General features: G+C 36.7%; 1 protein-coding gene across 46 annotated transcripts in view; it reads right to left on the bottom strand.

Moving 5' to 3' along the window:
- Positions 1-18,794, bottom strand: part of Nrxn1 (neurexin 1) — a 1,065,676-nt gene that overhangs the window by 9,663 nt on the left and 1,037,219 nt on the right. For 30 of the 46 annotated variants that reach the window (XM_078029183.1, XM_078029182.1, XM_078029198.1 and 27 more), the window contains one exon: positions 14,649-14,736. In XM_078029183.1, coding sequence (XP_077885309.1) covers positions 14,649-14,736 — 88 coding nt within the window. The remainder of the gene's footprint in view (positions 1-14,648; positions 14,737-18,794) is intronic. The other 16 variants (XM_078029185.1, XM_078029201.1, XM_078029195.1 and 13 more) reach the window with 1 other exon arrangement.

Genomic DNA, 18,794 nt, shown 5'->3' with positions numbered 1-18,794 from the left:
TGTGCTTCAGGACAACATAGGCCAGAAGTAGCAGTTAGATACAATCACTCACAAGAAGGTATGATTTAAAATATATACATATTAGATGTCTATATATTAGATGTCGATGGGCCTTTATTTTATCTATATGCAGTGCTGAGAATGGAACCCAGTGCCTCACACATACTAGGCAAGCCCTTTACTATTGAGCCACAACCCCAGTCCAAGAAGGTATGCTTAAATGCCCCATTTGAGGGAAGGCAGTGACCAAGGATCTACACTGCATACTCTGAATTTTACTTGTGGTTTTGTGAGAAAAGACAGATGCTGGATATTTCAGATCTCTATCATTCTTCCCTCCTACCAACTCCTCCCATGCCCTGCCCATCCTGAACTGTACTCCTGCAGGCAAACAAGAATCTTGAGAGATGACACGTTTGACAGATCTCAGGCCTTCCCCCATGAATTGGCAATTCAAAGAACTTGGAAATCAATCAACCTTTGCCACCTGCTTCATTGCTGGGTCTGACATTTTCCTAATGTATTCCAAACTGAAACTGCATATGTCTGAAGAGAAGTTCAGGCGTTCAGGGTCACCATTCTGACATGGAGAGGATCACTGTCTTCTCCAGAAATCTAAGTATTGCGTGGGAAAGAATGCTAGGTGTGGATAAACTTATGTGCCTGCATGACAGAAAACAGGCTGCTGCCTCAACTGGTATCACATGGAAGGAGAGGCAATGGCCAACTATATGCCTTGTATGATTTGGATGACACTGGAAATGAACAGAGTAACACAGACATTCTTCCTTGTCTCTGGGGGAAGCCATAAGATCATGGCACTCACAGAATCCTGTTCTTCAGTTATCCTGTGTGCCCACAGCTTAGTCAATTGCTGGTTCTTTGGACTTTTTACATGGTAAAGAAGTCCATTAGGTTTTCTAAGAACCCTTGAAAGCATCATATTGTTTATTAAAGTACCAATGTGCCTACGGTTCTCATGACATTTCGTGGTCTGCTCACAGCTGTTACTCAAATATATCTTCCATTTTTTTTCAAAAGAAGCATCCATCATAACCATATTGCTGTCCCTACATCTCACACATACCAAAATTCTACCTCCATGAGTTGTTCATAGGGTCTTATTCCTCCTTCTTGTCTAAGTGGTATTTATCTTTTAAGACGTAACTTAAAACTCTTTTGTGAAGTTTTTCTAGAATTTTCCCTCATCCTGTCAATGAATATACAGTGAACTATAGTTATGTTACAGGGACAAGATGGTATAGCAGATAGCCAAGGGCACTGGAAAATGCCCTCACAGACTGTGAAATATAGTGAGGTAAAGAGACAACAGCTATCCCTCTCCGTGGTCTATACCCAAAGGACTTAAAAAGAGCATACTACAGGGACAGAGCCACATCAATGTTTATAGCAGCACAATTCACAATAGCTAAACTGAGGAACCAACCTAGATGCCCTTCAATAGATGAATGGATAAAAAAAATGTGGCATATGTACACATTTACTCAGCAATAAAAGATAATAAAATCATGGCATTTGCAGGTAAATGGATGGAGCTGGAGGATATAATGCCAAGTGAAGTTAGCCAATCCCAAAAATCCAAATGCTGAATGTTTCCTCTGATATAAGGAGGCTGATTCATAGTGGGATAGGGAGGGGGAGCATGGAAGAAATAGACAAACTCTAGATAGAGCAGAGGGGTAGGAGGGAAAGGGAGGGGGTATGGGGTTAGAAATGATGGTGGAATGTGATGGTCATTATTATCCAAAGTACATGTATGAAGACGCTAATTGGTGTGAATATTCTTTGTATACAACCAGAGATATGAAAAAATGTGCTCTATATGTATAACAAGAATTGTAATGCATTCTGCTGTCATATATAAATAAAAAAATTAATTAAAACAACAACAACAAAAGAGACAACAACAAAGAATCACACAGGCACAAAGTAACAGCTGGGAGATGCATGATAGCAGAAAACTCACAGCAGTGGGACCAAGGCTTAGGATTTACACTAGGGAATGAGAAGTAGACAGGAGAGTCTTCTAATAAGAAAACAACATGTGGCATGACCTTGAGGAAGGAAAGAGCTTAATTTTCAGAAACGGAACAAGAGCCAGAGTGGCTTCAGCATAGTGAGGTTAGAGGAAGAGTGAGAAATTTGAAGGTAGACATAGAATTTATTACCCAGATTGTAGACCATGGAATGAGGTCATAAATGAAAACACGGGCACTTTTGACTCCATAAATAATTATTTTACAGAGGCATCACCAACAAAAGTGAAAGTGTAAATGAGAAAGGAAGAGAGAAAATGTTTGAAATGCCATGCTAGACCTAGAGGAAGTACCTCTCAAATACAAAGAGTATACACCAATTGACATAGAAAAATACAAACAACTCTGTAGAAGAATGGGCAAAATACCCAGAGGCACAGCTGAAGAGATGTGAATGCTGGTAAAAAATATGACTTTTTCATTTGTTTTTAGGAATTAATCCAATAACCATTTGAAATTAAAAATAGATAAATTCGCTATCTATTATATCACCAATTTTGATATGGATTCTATATTATAATAAAATCTTACTGAGATGTTACATTTCTGTTATTTTTCAGACTTGATTATAAGTCCTTTGACAGTTTTTCTGTGACTCTAATTCTCTTTCTTACCAATATCTCTACCTTCCAATCTCTAATAAAATTGAACAAAATTGGCTGCAAAGTGTAGTTTTCTAACTCATGGAAGATTTTTGTAAGCTGATAAATAAATATGCAGGGGTAAAATGCTGTGAATATTGCCAGAAAGTGTGAGAGATCTTTGATTTCAGATTTTTAACAAAGGTGGCTAGAAGTGGGAAAAACACTGGTCATAATACTGTAGATTCTTTATAAAATATTTTTACTTCAATACTTCCCTAACCCCTGCCCTCCAGGATCTCTTCCATACAAGAGGTAATTATGTTTTATATATTATTAAACCAGACATCACTTTTCCTGTACTTGCCAACTGGAATCAATAGGTATTAATGCAAATATCATATCTGTTTTCCTTATGCTTCCAAACAATATATTGCTCGATTCCAATGACTGAAGTCACTAAGTTATTTCAAGGGACCCAGGTCAGCCATCTTCAGTTTTCACTTGGGTTCCTCATTTTTATCAACACATCTGACATATACAGGGCTACAAATGGTTGATGGCGAACTTTGAGCTCCTTTCATCAATTCAGCAGAGTAGTCACAGAAGTTTCTAGGGTGTACTTTTCAGTACTCTTGCTAATGGAATGAGTGAAGAAGGGTCTCTCATCAGTCAAGCCAAACTTTCCATAATCGTCAGGCAGAAAGAAAAGTCACCCAAGCAATAGCTGAGAAAATCAGTTTCCAAGCTAGGGCATCCAGAGAATCTGTATGTGTTTTTCATCAAAATGTATTACCTTTCAAAAAAAAAATGCAAGAAGAGCTATATATGGAAATGTAGATGATACTCTTTATTACTGATTTTTACTCAACTTTTGCTTCTTGATAGCAAAATAGGCTTACCTTCCTGGGAGCTCATCAACTACAACAGCCAGAAACACTTAGACCCAGAAATCATTTTTCTTAAGTCACATGTCACTTTTATATATAGAGAGAAATTTGAACACTCTGTCTTATACAAAACCTGAGGATTTATTTCAAGGAAACCTCAAGGCTTGGAATCAGGAATTTGGAGAGAATCTGGTTTATAGTAAGACAAAAGTGGTACCATGGTAAAGCTGGAGTAATGTGTGCTGTGTGTGTACAAGCATGTATGTGTGTATATACCAGTGAATAATAAAGCACCTCTTCTACTTCTCTGATTGAAGTTGCTAATGTTGTCTTTTCTCCCTCACTTCATGAATTTGTAGGTACAGATAGATTTTTAAAGATTTCTACAGAATATTTCACAATACCTTGGGATTAGCTTCTATAGTTTATGTAGCTATTATTTTGCATTAGCAAAATCCTCTTTCTTTATTTCCTCCCAGATATTACACAGATTTAACCTTAGTAGATACTTCTAACATTACTTACAACTGTTGCTCGGTACAGCTATGTGCCTTCTGGCTCACTGCAATGCCTAAATATTTTTCTTATTTTATTAAGTTAACTTTGCTTTTATTAATTACTATTATATGGTAGGTTCTGTGTTGAGAGCTATACACACATTGTCAAGTTTATTCCTCATACACCATAATTATTTAGTATAGGTATTATCATTACTTTACAGGAAAGTAATGTAAAACTTAGTCTCAAAGTAGTTAGCTTATTTAGCCTTCTAAGTGGCACAGATAAAATTTAAACCCAGGTCTATCTATGACTATTTGAGTTTCATACACTGTACATTTATGACTGCAGAGGTTTTTTATTTCCTATTTTATCACAACAATGCAAATGATACTTTAGCAGCTGTGCATCTCCACCCCTTCAAGCTATGTTCTATTTCACCTCTTGCCATTTATCTGTCCTTTGCTGTAGGAATTGAACTCCCACAGAATCTTAGAAAAGCAGTACAGAGTGGATAAAAGAATACGGGATTGACACTAGATTCTTGTCCAGGTGCTGCACCTAACTCACTAAGTGACAACTGGCAATTTGTCACCCTCCGCTAGCATTTCTTCATTAGAAACTCTATGGTGACACTTAAATTATTTACCTCTCAGGGTCACTGCAAGGATCATATCAGGTGGACAATAAATATGCAAGTGCTCTGAAAAGGACAGGTCTTTATAAAAACCTCCACAGTGATGGTCTGATTACTTGCCCTGTGTCTTTCACACAAAAGGTACTGAATGTGAAGTTGTCAATGAGACAATTTTATAACACATACTATAAGCCCTGGCTTGGTCAGCTGTGGCAGTGGCAATATCTCTGTGGGGGTAGTTGTATTTGAGGGCTTCCCTTTCATGAGTGGAAGTCTTGTTAGTTCAGGTGGCAAAAAAGGGCCATTTACATAGCAAGGCTGCATGTAAAGTGTGTTTCCGTTTATCTGTGAAACATTCTATCTTTGATGGATCAGTGCTTTCTGGCTTCTGTGGTTGGAGTGAATTAAATTTCTCCCTCTTTTAAATTTTTATTATGATAGTTTATATTTTTATATGTCATGAAATCAATCATCTAAGACTATTCTTTGGTAATAGCTGATGATATGGTTTACTATCCTGGAAGTCATAACTCTTTTGATTAAGTTTTAAAGTTTCTGAAATTGTTCAGTCAATTCTTTTTCCCTCCTCTGAAATCTCATGGTGTATCCTGGCTGAAACCCAGGGTAGAGTTCCTACTGCACAGTTTTCAAGGGGGCACAGTGTAGTTTTCCTGATTTAGAACTGGGTCTATTCACATTGGGTGATCATCTTTATATTCCTGTCATGAAGCTACTGCTGTCTCAATTTTCTTTTGTTGGGAAAAGATGATATTCTTTTTGGTGCAAGTGCAAAGTGCAATAGCTGAGGTGAAAGATGACACAGCTTCTCCTCTGAGCCCATTAGAGGGAAGGCTGTCAAGCCTAGAATTAGGAAATATGGAAGAGAAGACATCCCTCATGGGTTGGGGGTGTTGTGTGGGTGGTTGTGCCCCGTAAGTCATGCTGCCCAGAGTGTTCCTGAGTGCCTTGACAGGAAGGGCAAGGGGATTATCAGAGCAAGTGGGACAGCTAATCATCCTTTTTCTCAAATGCTCAGTGGGGCCGAGCTCTCAGTTTATTTCTACCAGAAATAAGAATAGCAGATATGTGTGCCTCCCCCCACCATAGCAACTGGAATATAAACAGCTTAAGTCATTGTTCCTTTCTCACTAAGTTCATCGTGGTTACTGAGAACAATTGTATATGGATAGAATTTAGAAGTACTTTGAAAAACATTCTAGATGCTACAGGGCCAATTATTAATATTTCCCTTCTTGGCTGGGGACACAGATTCATTTCAATTTCTTTTATGATTTACTCCTTAGCTTCCTGGTGCTAATAAAATCTCATTTATCTTATCAAAGTTTCCGTGTGGCAGACTGTATGCTAAGTGCATTTCAGGAATCCTCTCATTTTTTTATCAGCACCACAATGGCATGAGGATTTGACATTATTCATGTCATTTTGCACGTGCAAAACTCTGGGCATGCAAAGATTCAGTGATTTGCTTCTGACTGCACAGCAGGTGGATGAACTTGGATTTGAACTCAGTCACCCTGACTTCTCAAATTTACTCAGTGAAACAAAAGACCGCAGTGGGCTCATACATGTGGCTTCTCTTTCTCCTAGGTTTTTTAAAATTTGTTTGTTTGCTTGTTCATGTAATTAATTGATGGCTCTGGTGGTACTGTATCTTTAACCTTGATAAATAATAAAGGATTTCTTGTCTTATTTTATAGTGCTGGGCTTCTTATAACAATCTGTGGCTAAGTTAGGAGGTACTAATGACGACACTGATCTCATCAACAAGTCAGTGAGTTGAGATGAGACCTCCAGGCGAAAGCCAACTGTGGCATTTGCTGTTCCTTGGGGCACATATGGTAATAAGGAAAGCATATTGGTTCTTTGTGGAGGCAGCGTGCCCTGTGGAGTGGAACACAGAACATGCTGCCTTACCTCTGATGGCATCAGAGGAAATGTAATTAATAAGGTAGAAAGAAAACTCCACAGGAACCAATTTCATTATCAAAACAGGCATCTGACACGACTTGCAAGAGAATGGGACTTCATTCTTTCTGAATTTCAGGTTTTAGTAGGAGATAGACTTACCCTATATTTTTCTGAACCTATGCTACATTTCTCCTTTCAAGGTAGGCGAATATTTTAGAGCCTGAAAATGTATCCCATTGTCTCCCTCCAAAGCACAACAGGATGCGTGTCACACTTCAGAAAGGCTTTTATAGTATTCGAGCATTTCCTAATAAAAATATAATTTTAAACATGTTGTTAATACTTTAAGGCTAGACTCATACAGGCTGCTTATAAACTTAGTCTGTCCTCACTACTGAACAATTTTTTTTCTGTTGCTGTAGGAAGGTTCTAGATTAGCTTCCATCTATTTTTCTTAGACATTCAAATAAATGTCTAATCTAAGTCAGCAAACTCACATGCTAATTATTATAGTAAGATATTCTAATAGAGCCCACTCTTTCCAACCCTAAAAGGGGCTGTGTTTGTCTTTCGCTCATATCAAACCTGCATGCTTTATGAAGAACCTGCATAGAATAATTAATCTACTGGAATAAAACCTATGGTGGTAGCTGCAACTCCTCTATCTATTATGAGATTCATCATAATTATTTATTAAACCTTAAGTATGTGCCAGATACTCTGCCAAGCACTGTGTATGCATATTCTTTTTTTTCAATCTCATAGTAATCACATTCTCTTCACTTTTCCAGCTAAGAAATTGAGCATCAAAAATACTAAATAGTTTCCCCATGACTGGGAAAGGTCTGCATCTTAAACGAGTTCTACTTTAAATCTGGCCATAACTAATATTCACTTCTGGTTTCATATCACAATTATTACAAAATGCTGTTAGGAGCTTTTTTAAAGTGTAACAAAAATCCATCCATCCTATTATATTGTAAAAAAGAAATCCAAAATGCACATCAGGTTCAAAATAGTTCAGATTAAATAAAAATCGCTATATTCTGAAAAAAAAAAAGCCTTTTGTTTGTTCTTTTGTTTTATGCTAGTCTTCTAGTAAAAACTAATTTTGTGGATGAAAACTGGTTGCTGGGAAATCTGACCTCAGGCTGACCTGGAGATAGGCCTTCCTCCCATTCTAGGTCTCTAGCCTTTCCAAAGTCTTCCTCTGCTCCTTCGATACATAAATATTTTAAAACTTCTTTCCAGTATTATAAATCAAAACTAGTCAAATCAAGGGCATGGTAGCCATCCCTTCTGTTTGTGCCTCTATGTCACAGTTTCTGTAGGAGGACAGGAACCTAATTTTGGTGGGCTTCTTGCTCCAACTTGAACATGACATTCCGTCATGAAGAACTTCACTTTTCCTTTGGGTGAAGCCATTGAGCAAACACATTGGCCCTCAATCTCTCCATCCTCACTCTTATAAACTTTCTAGACTTTTTTCCTCCCAATGTGTTGAACCAAGTCTGTGACCTAGACTCCCTCTCCCGTTGCCAATGTAAGTTTCATTCTAGTATCACTTTCCTTGGAAAAGCAGAGAAATAATAGAATGATGAGAGCTAAAGGGGTAGCTCAATGGTAGAGTATTTGCCTAGCATGCATGAGGTTCTGGGTTCAACTTCTGACATCATGTTAAAAAAAAAGTAACAATGATATCTGGCGACTCTCTACTGTTTTAACCATATCCCATTAATTTTTACTCCAGTGTTTTGTAGTAAATAACACACACACACACACACACACACACACACACACACACACACACATATTTAATCCTCCAGAATGTTACATCATATGTATGTAATATAATATACTAGATTGGGGACTTTATTTTTATAAATATATATATCAAGTTCTCAATCCAGTATGTTATATCCTAAAAGTTGGCTTCTGCATCATTGCCCAAATTCCAGATGCCTATTCTGAATGAGGTGCTGGAACTGTGGTGCTGACTCTGAACTACTATTCAAGATCTGCCATCATATTCCCAAATATGGAACACATTCATTAGTGCTGTTTTTCTGGCTGCAGCTAAAAATTATTCATTTTAACAGCAATGTGTTGGTTACTATGGGCTAATGAAACTCACATTTAAGTAATTATATAGTAAATACCTGAAATTTAAATATAGAACAAAATTATCTTCTAATCAGGTTCTAAAAATATGATCTAATAAGTGATATATTCCTTTAAATAATTAAGGTTACTTACTTAATGAAAAGATGCATCTTGTTCAACATATATATCTTTATTCCTAATGTGGGTAATGGGAAGATTCAATAGAAATTTTTTGATCTTTTCTCAAAATAGCACACTGGAAAGCCACTCAAAATTGCATGGTAATTTTACCTTAATGAAGAGTAATACATGTAAGGGAACTTTTGCCATCAAATTAAAATGTATGCCATAGGATTGTTTAAATAAACATCTTAAAAATTGGTCCTATTTTTGTGAGGTACCAGGATTTTAGAGAAACAACCTCTGCATTCCAAGAGACTAACAGCCCCTCTTTTCTGAAGTATAGAGCCTACTACCTCTTTCATTTTTCAGTAAGTAAATTAATCTCTCTGAATCTCCCTAGCTATGAAGATAATTTATAGTTTTCGAAAATAGTGAAATAGAATACCACTTATACAGAGCCACGGACAATACTGGGCATAGACTAAATCCTCCCTGATTACAAGTCATTCCTGTGATCAATCACTACCCACAATCTGAACTCTGGTCAATGTGATGTAACTATGCACACTCTGCAATGGTCCTCCGTGGCTGGGCCCATCCCCTCATCTCCACTGACTCAGCTGATGTTTAAAAGATGTCAAAAACAAAAATGGATGATCTCTCTCTTTCCTTGCGACAAACCAGATATTTTATTATTTGATGGAGCTCTTCTTTCCTCTGTGGACAAAGGTTTAATTGATCTGAAAATGGCCCCACTATCCCATGAGCTTCCCCCCCCCCACATAAGTGCAAAGAGAATTGACACATTACTCTTAGCATTGTAAATCTAAGAGGAAATTGTCTTCCCTTAATAGGACTCCCAGGAAACAGGAAACTGAACTGTTCTTTGTGTCACAAATAACAAATCGGAGTTATTCATCAGGAAGCTCCCACACCAAAGAGGGTTATTATTTTCACTTAAGGTCTTGAATTCATCAATGTAAAAAATCACCTTTTCCAAACTTCTCTAGGAGTTTTGAGAAAGGCTTACACTTACAAGAAGGGCCCAAATAAAGACACACAGATGTGAGTGGTTAAAGGCCATGTGGGACCTCAAGCGGTTTTGCAGTATTGCCATTTTGTTAATTCACTAAGTGAATCTGAAATGTAAGGTTTCAAAGCAATCTGTTCTACAAAGACTTATGTTCTTGTGAAATAAAAAGGAATCTTGGAAAGTATGTATATTTCTGAAACACAAATAGTAAATAACAGGAGACACTCATATAACAGTTATTCTGAGCAAGGTATTGTTCTTCAACGTGCCTTCCATATGTTAATTAATTCATTCCAACAACCATGTCACTTGGCAGAGGGAGAGGCACAAACGGTGCAAGTGTTTTCTGAGGCAGAGTGTGAAGAAAAGGTCATTCATCTGTCAGGTATGTGGGCCGCTCACATCAGGCATTTTAGGACAGCGATGGCCTGTGACTTCAGGCTGCTGGATTTCTACCTGTGACTAAGAGTTGGGGTTCACTTAGCTCTCCTAAATGTCATAGCCATCTTTTCATATCTTAAAACTCTGCTTGTACCAATGTGCAGTTATCATACGAGGCAAACCGCAGGACAGTGAGGCTAGAATCAAGTATAATTGAGTTCCATGTGTTCCCACCCAGGGGGTTGTCCCTGATCTAGTTTCAACATGTACAGTTCCCATCAGGAGGCCTGAGTGGTATTATCAGTTGCCCACCAATTTTCAGCCAGGAAAAGAAGCAGCATTACGTAAAGAGTAAAAATAGCTTGAATATTATTTTTATATGACTGAATTGGGAAACAAGGAAAGCTGACATTTATGTTCTACCTTATGCCAAACATTGCAATAAGTGCCTCAAGCATATTAATTGTAATTCTTGCAACACCTCTGAAAATAAGTGATATTTTGTTGTCATAGGTGAGGAACTAGAAAATCAGAAAGAATAACTAAAATGGCATCTACAGTAGAATTAAAAAAAAAAAAGCCCTTGTTAGGTATAACCTCTGTTTTTGCCTCCACAGTTAGCACAGCAGTGGATGTAAACCAGGACTCAATAATATCTAATCAACGATGAATTGAAAACTAAATACACAACTACCTTCTTTGTTAGAGTCCTGGGTGGAAAGTAATTCAAATTATCAAACACTTAATAAAAGGTATAATTATGAGTGCTCAAGGTAATACTGGATTTTTTTTCTATTAACAGTCTTAGGAAGGCATCTAAATAATGAACATGGCAGATTTTTGCAGAGAAAAACCTAGTTTTGAAGGTGGGGAGGGTCTGAGAGATTAGAAAATGTTCATGCATATGTACATCCTCAGAGAAGGTGAAGTACCTAAAAGACCGGACAATGCACTTATTAAGGTAATTGTATATCTACTTAGAAATATCTGCTTTCATTTACTTTAGGAATCACAAATGTGCATAGCAAACCTGTGCATTTCTGAATATTCACCTCAATATGTTACTTTTCTAAAAAGGCAATTTCCCCAGATTTTACCTGCTGATATCTGAAATGCTTTTCCCAAGATACATCTAACAGTATCCAAAGCCTAAGGACATTAGCAATTAGAGATTTAAGATAAATAGTTCATTCACAAAGAAAGACCTGTAGGAGGGGCATATTAATGTGAAATAATATTCATACTCAAACAAGATAAGAAATAAATGTGCCTTCCTAAATGATAAGTGGAAAATAGAAAAGTCATAAAACATAAGACCAGGAGAGATAATTTCACAAGTTAGGCTTATGATGAATGAACACACCATGTAACAGAATCTGAAATTCTTGCTTTAACAGAAATTGATGAATTGAAAACTAAGGAGTGAGGAAGGAAACACTGAAGGAGAGAATAAGAAGTTATAGAAGGCTTGAGTATTAAAAAGTATCCATCATTAGGTAGAATCAGGAAAAGTTCATCTTGTGTTTTGGGTAAAAGACTTTGGTGCAACAGAAAATAATTATGCTTCCAGAACAAGCATCCACATGGGGAGCAAACAGGGTTCCTGCTTTGTGGCGTGTACCTTCTGGTGGGGGATGCAAGCTATATACATTAATGAACCAGTGGCAGGTAAGTAAACATGATGGTTTCTAGCACTGAGAGATGTGGTAAAGAAGATAATCTGGAGAGTAGATACTCCAAGTTCCTACTCACATAAGTGCAAAGAGAATTAGTTGTGTTACGGTAGTTAACAAAGCAGACTAAAGTCAAGGGAAACAAGAGGAGAAGAGGGAGACAGAAAGATGCTGTTGTTCTCCCCTGCTCCATCTCCTTCTCTTCTCTCCCCACCGTCCTGTTTTCCTGTAAACCATGGGCAGAGACAATGGACCAATCTCTAAGAAATGGTTAGTGAGACTTATAAGCAAGGGCTAGAATAATTGGGCCATTTAGTTCAAGAAGAAAGAAAAAGTGACAATTTTACGTGCAATTAGAGTCCTCGCACTGGATTTACTGGGTACTTAAGGTACAGACTCTGTATAAAGAAGATGATAGTCTGTACAGAGACAGCAAAAGTGGGAAGCAGATCAAAGAAAATCAAAAGAAAATCAGCAGGAGCTGCGATTAGTAAAAACCTAGGCCGTTTTTACATTGTTTGAACACTATTAAAATGCTGAAATAGAATCAACTACCCTGAAAAAAAAAACACTAATTGGAAAACAAAAACTATATACTTCTACACACACAAACGCCAGCCTTTGTAATTGGACTAATTCAAGTTGGAGGATCTTAGAGAAGATGAGATACAAAAAAAAAAAAATGTCCTGGTGTGATGGATTAGCACCAGAAAGGCTGGGCATGTGAGCCTAAGAGAATTGAGGAAAGGGAATGTAAAGGTGGGAGAAAGCAGAGAACTGGGAGTGTATGACAATATTGACAAAAAGCAATTCCTGGAATCCCTACTATTTATTTATTTATTTGTTTTTTTGTTTGTTTATTTATTTATTTATGAGCATAGAGAGAGCTGTAAGAATACCAATAAAAACAAAGGCACAATCTTGGCCAAGAGACCCATAATGGTATCATGAGGTGGCTGGCTGTATCTGTCCATACAACCAACAGGGACTCGTGGTTGAGACTGATGAGTGCGGTATTGAATGGATGGTCACCAGAGATCTAACAGTTACATCTGATGGGCTATGTCAGGGCTGACAGTCTTAACCGTGGGGTGGAGCCTAGGAAGGAGGGTGGGAACACACCTGTACCCACCCTTGTTGAGCAGGGGATTTTTCACTCCTGCTCCTCACTGCATTCAGCAGCTGCTCTCTAAGTGTCTGCATCAGTAGCTACAGTCAATGGGGGGAAGTGACAGTCAAAAAGAGAGATGTTCATCTGTTGAAGGGCACCTAGGTTGGCTCCATAGCTGAGCTATTGTGAACTGTGCTGCTATAAACACTGATGTGGCTGTGTCGCTGTTGTGTGCTGATTTTAAGTCCTTTGAGATGTCATGCTAAGTGAAATAAACCAATGCCCCCTCCAAAATGAAGGTCAAATGTTCTTTCTGATATGTGTAAGTTAAACCCCAATAACAGTGAGGGAGGGTGAGAAGAATAGAAGTTCAGTATATTAGACAAAAGGGAATGAAGGGAAGGGAGAAGGGAAGGGAACAGGAATGACAATGGGATGAATCTGACATAATTTTCCTAGGTACATAATAGGAATAAATCACAGTGAATCTCAACATGGGGTCCTAATGAGAATAAAATCCACAAAATGGGATTCTAATTAGAATAAAATATATTCTATGCTTATAGGTTTGCATCAGAATGGATTCTGCTGCCGCAGATAGCTAAAAAGAACAAATAAAACAAGAAGAGAGGTGGCTCTGTATCCTGAAACTTTTATTCAATATTTTATAATGATAGGTTTATTTTAAAGTGGTACTTTCACAAAAATGTAAATTTGTCATTTTATCATGACATACAGGTCTCTTGAGGTTGTAGGTGACATCTACGGAGGTCATAAACTAGCAGACAGAGGTTGGTTCATATCCTCTACAGTCATGTCGTTAACACAAACAAGAGAGGAACTGAATTTCAAGAAACAACTCTTTGATAAAGGAAACTAATGTGAGTGACCCTATGAACATAGGGAATCAAATCCAGATTGTGATTCATTTATTTTCAGGATCCACAGTCTCCACATAAGGCACAAAGGCTACATGGAAAGTGCTATGTGTTAGTCATATCAGATGAGATACAAATATGTCATAAAGAAGGAGGAGAAATTATGCATTGTCTACAAGTAAAATGCATCCATTTGAATTTCAGGGAATCATAGCAAGTCTCAAATATTTCTCTATTAAATCTACCAAGGACTCTACCTGCTGTTTTCTTTACTACTGCCATAATACTCTTACCTCCCAAAATTCAGAAATACATCGTTTAAGATAATTTGCTGGCAGAGTGAATGGTGGGGATGTTTTGTGAGTACAAAGGTCAAATAATTTTGTACAATGCACTGCAATTTTTTAGCCTTACAATTTTACTATAAGTGACCCAAAGGAAAGTCCATTATACTGTTATACACAAAAATTATGCTGTGAGCTAATGGAAAATGAACTGCAAGGTAGCAACCCTGTATGCTGTCCCCCCCATCGCTTTTTCTGAAATATATATTCTTCGTGGGTTTTGTTTTAAAAAACATTTAAAAAAATAAATGTGGGTAAACTTGTCCTTGTAAAAAGGGAGGACCCTAATCAAATGCAACATTATAGAATGGGGGACTCTTCTACACATAAATGGACAGCTCTTTGGGGAATGTGACATGCAACAAAGAATTACAGTAAAGCCAAGGAAGTAAGAAAAAAAGTCGACTAACCTAACCCACCTGAGCTCGGCTCACAGGGGTCAATGTCCTCATCATCGCTGGGACACTCTGCTGAGGCCACAAGGATGTCATCTGTGGTCTGCAAAAGAATCACATTCAAAAGATCAATTTAAAGGGTCCTAAGAGATCCTCTTACCTTTGTCACATTGACAAGTGAAACATAGTTCTCGTTACCTCACAGGTTGAGAAATCAAAATCATTATTTCCCTTCCCAAAGACACAAAGCTTAAATTCACAAACTTATTCTAGATCTCTCATGAAAGTATCTGCATGTTTGTGAAAACTTGATGACACCTTAATTACACGAGGATGTAGAAAGAGTGATGGCTAACATGTAGATACACATCCATTCAAATGTAGAGGAAAGCTACATTCAGTAGTGTATAGATGTTTAAAACAAGCTGGCAGAAACAGATGATCTGAAATTTATTACAGCCCTGGAGTGCTACAATGTATGCATCAGTAGGCTTTATGTAGTACTTGTGCTTGGCTTCCTAAAAGCAGAGCAGCCATAACCTTTTACATTCACGACCAGGTAGAGTTTGATAAATCTTTGAGATGTAGCTTGTCATTATTAGGAAACCCAGATTGAGTAAAGAATTGGATATATCTCTCACTGATGCAAAAAATGAAGCAAATATAGTCCATTTAAGGTACTTTTCATTTGTGTTACACTTTCACATTCAAATCTCATTTTTGCAATGTTCAGATAACAGGTATTGTTCCCCCATTGTCCTTTCCATCATTAAGGTTTCCTAATAAATGAAAAGTGTATTTCGAATAGAGTGGGGGAGAGGTGACCGCTTCCTCTGTGACATTCTAGTTGCTTCATTGCACTTATAGCAAAAAAGATAACTATCACTGTAATAAAAAGCAGAGTGTAAATCCTAGCAGTTAGTCACATAATCAACACATTGACAAGCGCCAAAGGTTGTTCTTTACTGCTACTTATAGCGGCAATAAACTCAGCAGAGTTATTGCATGGAATTTGTGAAGGTGTCCATAAGATTTGGCTGATGCTAAAGTAAAACAGAGTGATTCCAAGGTACAAAAAGAAAAATACCTCATTACATCTGCTGAGGATTAAGGAGATTGGGAGTTTTTAGAAGAAACTCAGAATTGCAACATGGATGCAACTGTCATTTAAGTGTGGAACTAAATATATATATACATTATTTCAAAGAAAAAAGCAGAAATATGGTATGACTTATTTTTACTTAAGGAGTCCCTAATATTGTCATGGAGAGAGTATAAATAAATACATTTTAAGAAAGTTGTGGCAGTTTGAAAAGTGGAACCAAGAGATGATGGAATTTTATGTCACATATTAGGTTTAAAAATCTTTCAAGCACAGGATCATTAATTTAGAATGCAGAATTTGTTCAGACCCTAATACTTCACAATATAGTTGTAAATAAACACAAGCCATTAAGTAGCTTTAAATAGCATTTTGAGATCATTTTATTTCATTCTGATCTTATAGATTCTGAGAGGGTTTCCAGATTCATACATTTTGCTGCTATTATTTTAAAAGAAGTTGTTCAAAATATTGAATTTCCTAAAAGTATACCACTTAACAGTGAAAACTATCAGCAAGTAGAACAGTAGTTATGAGGTGTCTCTTATTAAAGAAGGTTTTAAAAGGGAGAGAATCATCCTCCTCTTGGCACAAGCTCATCATGCAGGATAAAATCCAAACTGACTTGATAATGACAAGTTATTGGATTATGTGGTCATGCAGGGCAATTGTTCCAATACATCCCTGAGCAGATAATCAGCTTTTTACTGGGAACAACTTTTGTGGAAAACTACCTTTATTCTCAACCAAAGTGGATACTCTTTCAAATTAATTAAAATTAATTAACTCAATTCAAGAGAATGTTTCATTTTTCTTTCGGAGTTTTAAATATAATTGATGCAATCAATTATACATTAATTATGCTCTTGTAATATTCTTGTCAGGCATACAGGGATGTGAATAAGTGCTTTAAACCAGTGATTCTCATCTAAACAGTAATATTGTCACTTTTCCCCTCGGCCATGTGGGAAGACATTTGGTAACATCTAGAGATACTAAGGTTATCATGTTGGAATGATGCTGTGGGTCTGCTACTTTTGCAACAAGTAGGTAGAAATTAGGGATGTTGCTAACTAATCTAAAATGCTCTAATAACACAACTCTAAGAGCAAATAATTATTTGTCCTAAGATGTCAATGTCAAAGTTAAAAAAAAAAAAAACCTGCTGTAGAAGTTAAAGAACTACTCTGTGCTTTATTTTTCTCACTTGGAAAAAAATGGAGACTATAGCTTTATGTCTAGTGGCACATGCTTGTAATCCCAGTGTTTCTGGAGGCTAAGGCAGGAGGATCAGGAGTTCAAAGCCAGACTCAGCAATTTATCAAGGCCTTAAGCAACTTAGTGAGACTCTATCTCAAAAGGAAATACTTGGGATGTAGCTCAGTAGTTAAGTGCCCCTGGGTTCAATCCCTGATACCAAATATAAATAAATAAGTAAATAATTTAAAAAAGGAAAAAGAATTTAAGAATTAAATTAGTACATGCAAAGTACCTAGGATAGAATCACACTGCAAATGTTCGTTTAAAAATTCCAATATTATCAACATTATCTTCAATATTCTATGAAAGTAGCACCATTTTAATTATATCATTTCCACTCCTTATAAATAATGTAATTTTATATTTTAAATCAAAAGTTGTATGTATGAATCATTTTTGACTTGAGGGCTCATATTAGTATTGATAAAAAGATACAGTCGCCATATAGGTACTTTGTTGAAATAAATGTCCATCTTTTACAGCCTAGGTTCAAATTACAACTTAGGCAAGCATCAAGTAAACAAAGAAGGATGTTCTTAACATAAATTCATGGTCCAGAAATGTGTGAGTTGGTGGCCACTGCTTCATGGAGGCTAAATTATTTAGGCAATATAAATCAAAATTTGTTTTTAAAGCTATTTTTCTTTGGAACAATTCCATAAGAAACAGAAAACATTGAGATTTTTCATTGTTACCTTTTACAAAACACAACCCAGAATAATAAAAGATGTCATACAATAATACCTTCTATAGAACTCTTATAGTAGGAGAAAAATCACTATACCCCTTTTTAAAAATATATTCTAGTTTTTAATGAATCTTTTTTTCTGGTATAATACATATACATTCTTGACTTTTACATATTTATTTTCTTCAGAAATGTAAAACCCAGCAACAATCTCGTGAATAAAAGATCTTAAATCAGTAGCTGCTTTGGCAGAAATCATCACACTATGAAAAATCAGAAAGTGGCTCCAACGTAGGGGAAAAAAGACAAAATCAGAAAGCAGTTCAAGTGTAGGGAAAAAGTCAAATTTCATTTTTGAGGTGGAATTAACTTAGCAATTTTTTAGCTAATGCTGTGTAATTTAAATGTAATTTACTGTTGTTGGAACTGCCTTTCTAGGACTTGCTGTTGTGAGAATGGTAGGAAAAAATTCAAATATGACACATTAATCAATTCTATTCTTTAGTATACTTTTCCCTGATGTTTATAACCTTTGTCAGAACAGAGACAACCTGCTGTAAGAGATAGAAAAGTGATCAAGTAAAAGAATTAGCTTTACCTAACAGTCCATTTAGGTAAGTGTCTCTAACTGTGTATTTAACCACTCAGAGGTCAAAGGACCATGCTGATCTTCCCTGATTCACAGCGGTCTGTGTATGCGTTTGGCAAGCATCTGTTCTTGGTTAAAATGTCTACTGAAATCAAGTCTTTCTACCTTTAGAGGAAAAAGATGAGTTGAACATGATTTAAGAAAGGAAGGCACTGAAACTTAATCTATCAGGTTCTGCATACGAGTAAGCCTTTGGAGAAAACATATTCTGGATGAGAAAGAAAGAATATTCTCAATGTATAGAATAAGCTAGACCAATTTACTTCATTGTCAGGGATATTAGGGAAAGAGTATTTGGTAGGATAGAAACTACAGAAATGCTGATGTACTACTCTGCTCACACAGTCTCCTCCACCCACCAGTAATGGTGGGATTTGCTTTATATACACTTGCTTCCACTTGAAAAACAAACAATCCAACTGCATATCTGTGTGCTTACAAATACATGATAAAAGAATGGCT

This window comes from Ictidomys tridecemlineatus, chromosome 12, assembly GCF_052094955.1.
Source record: "Ictidomys tridecemlineatus isolate mIctTri1 chromosome 12, mIctTri1.hap1, whole genome shotgun sequence".
Classification (NCBI taxonomy): domain Eukaryota; kingdom Metazoa; phylum Chordata; class Mammalia; order Rodentia; family Sciuridae; genus Ictidomys; species Ictidomys tridecemlineatus.
The sequence above is the reverse complement of the archived record's forward strand: the minus strand, read 5'-3'. Positions and strand labels throughout refer to the sequence as shown.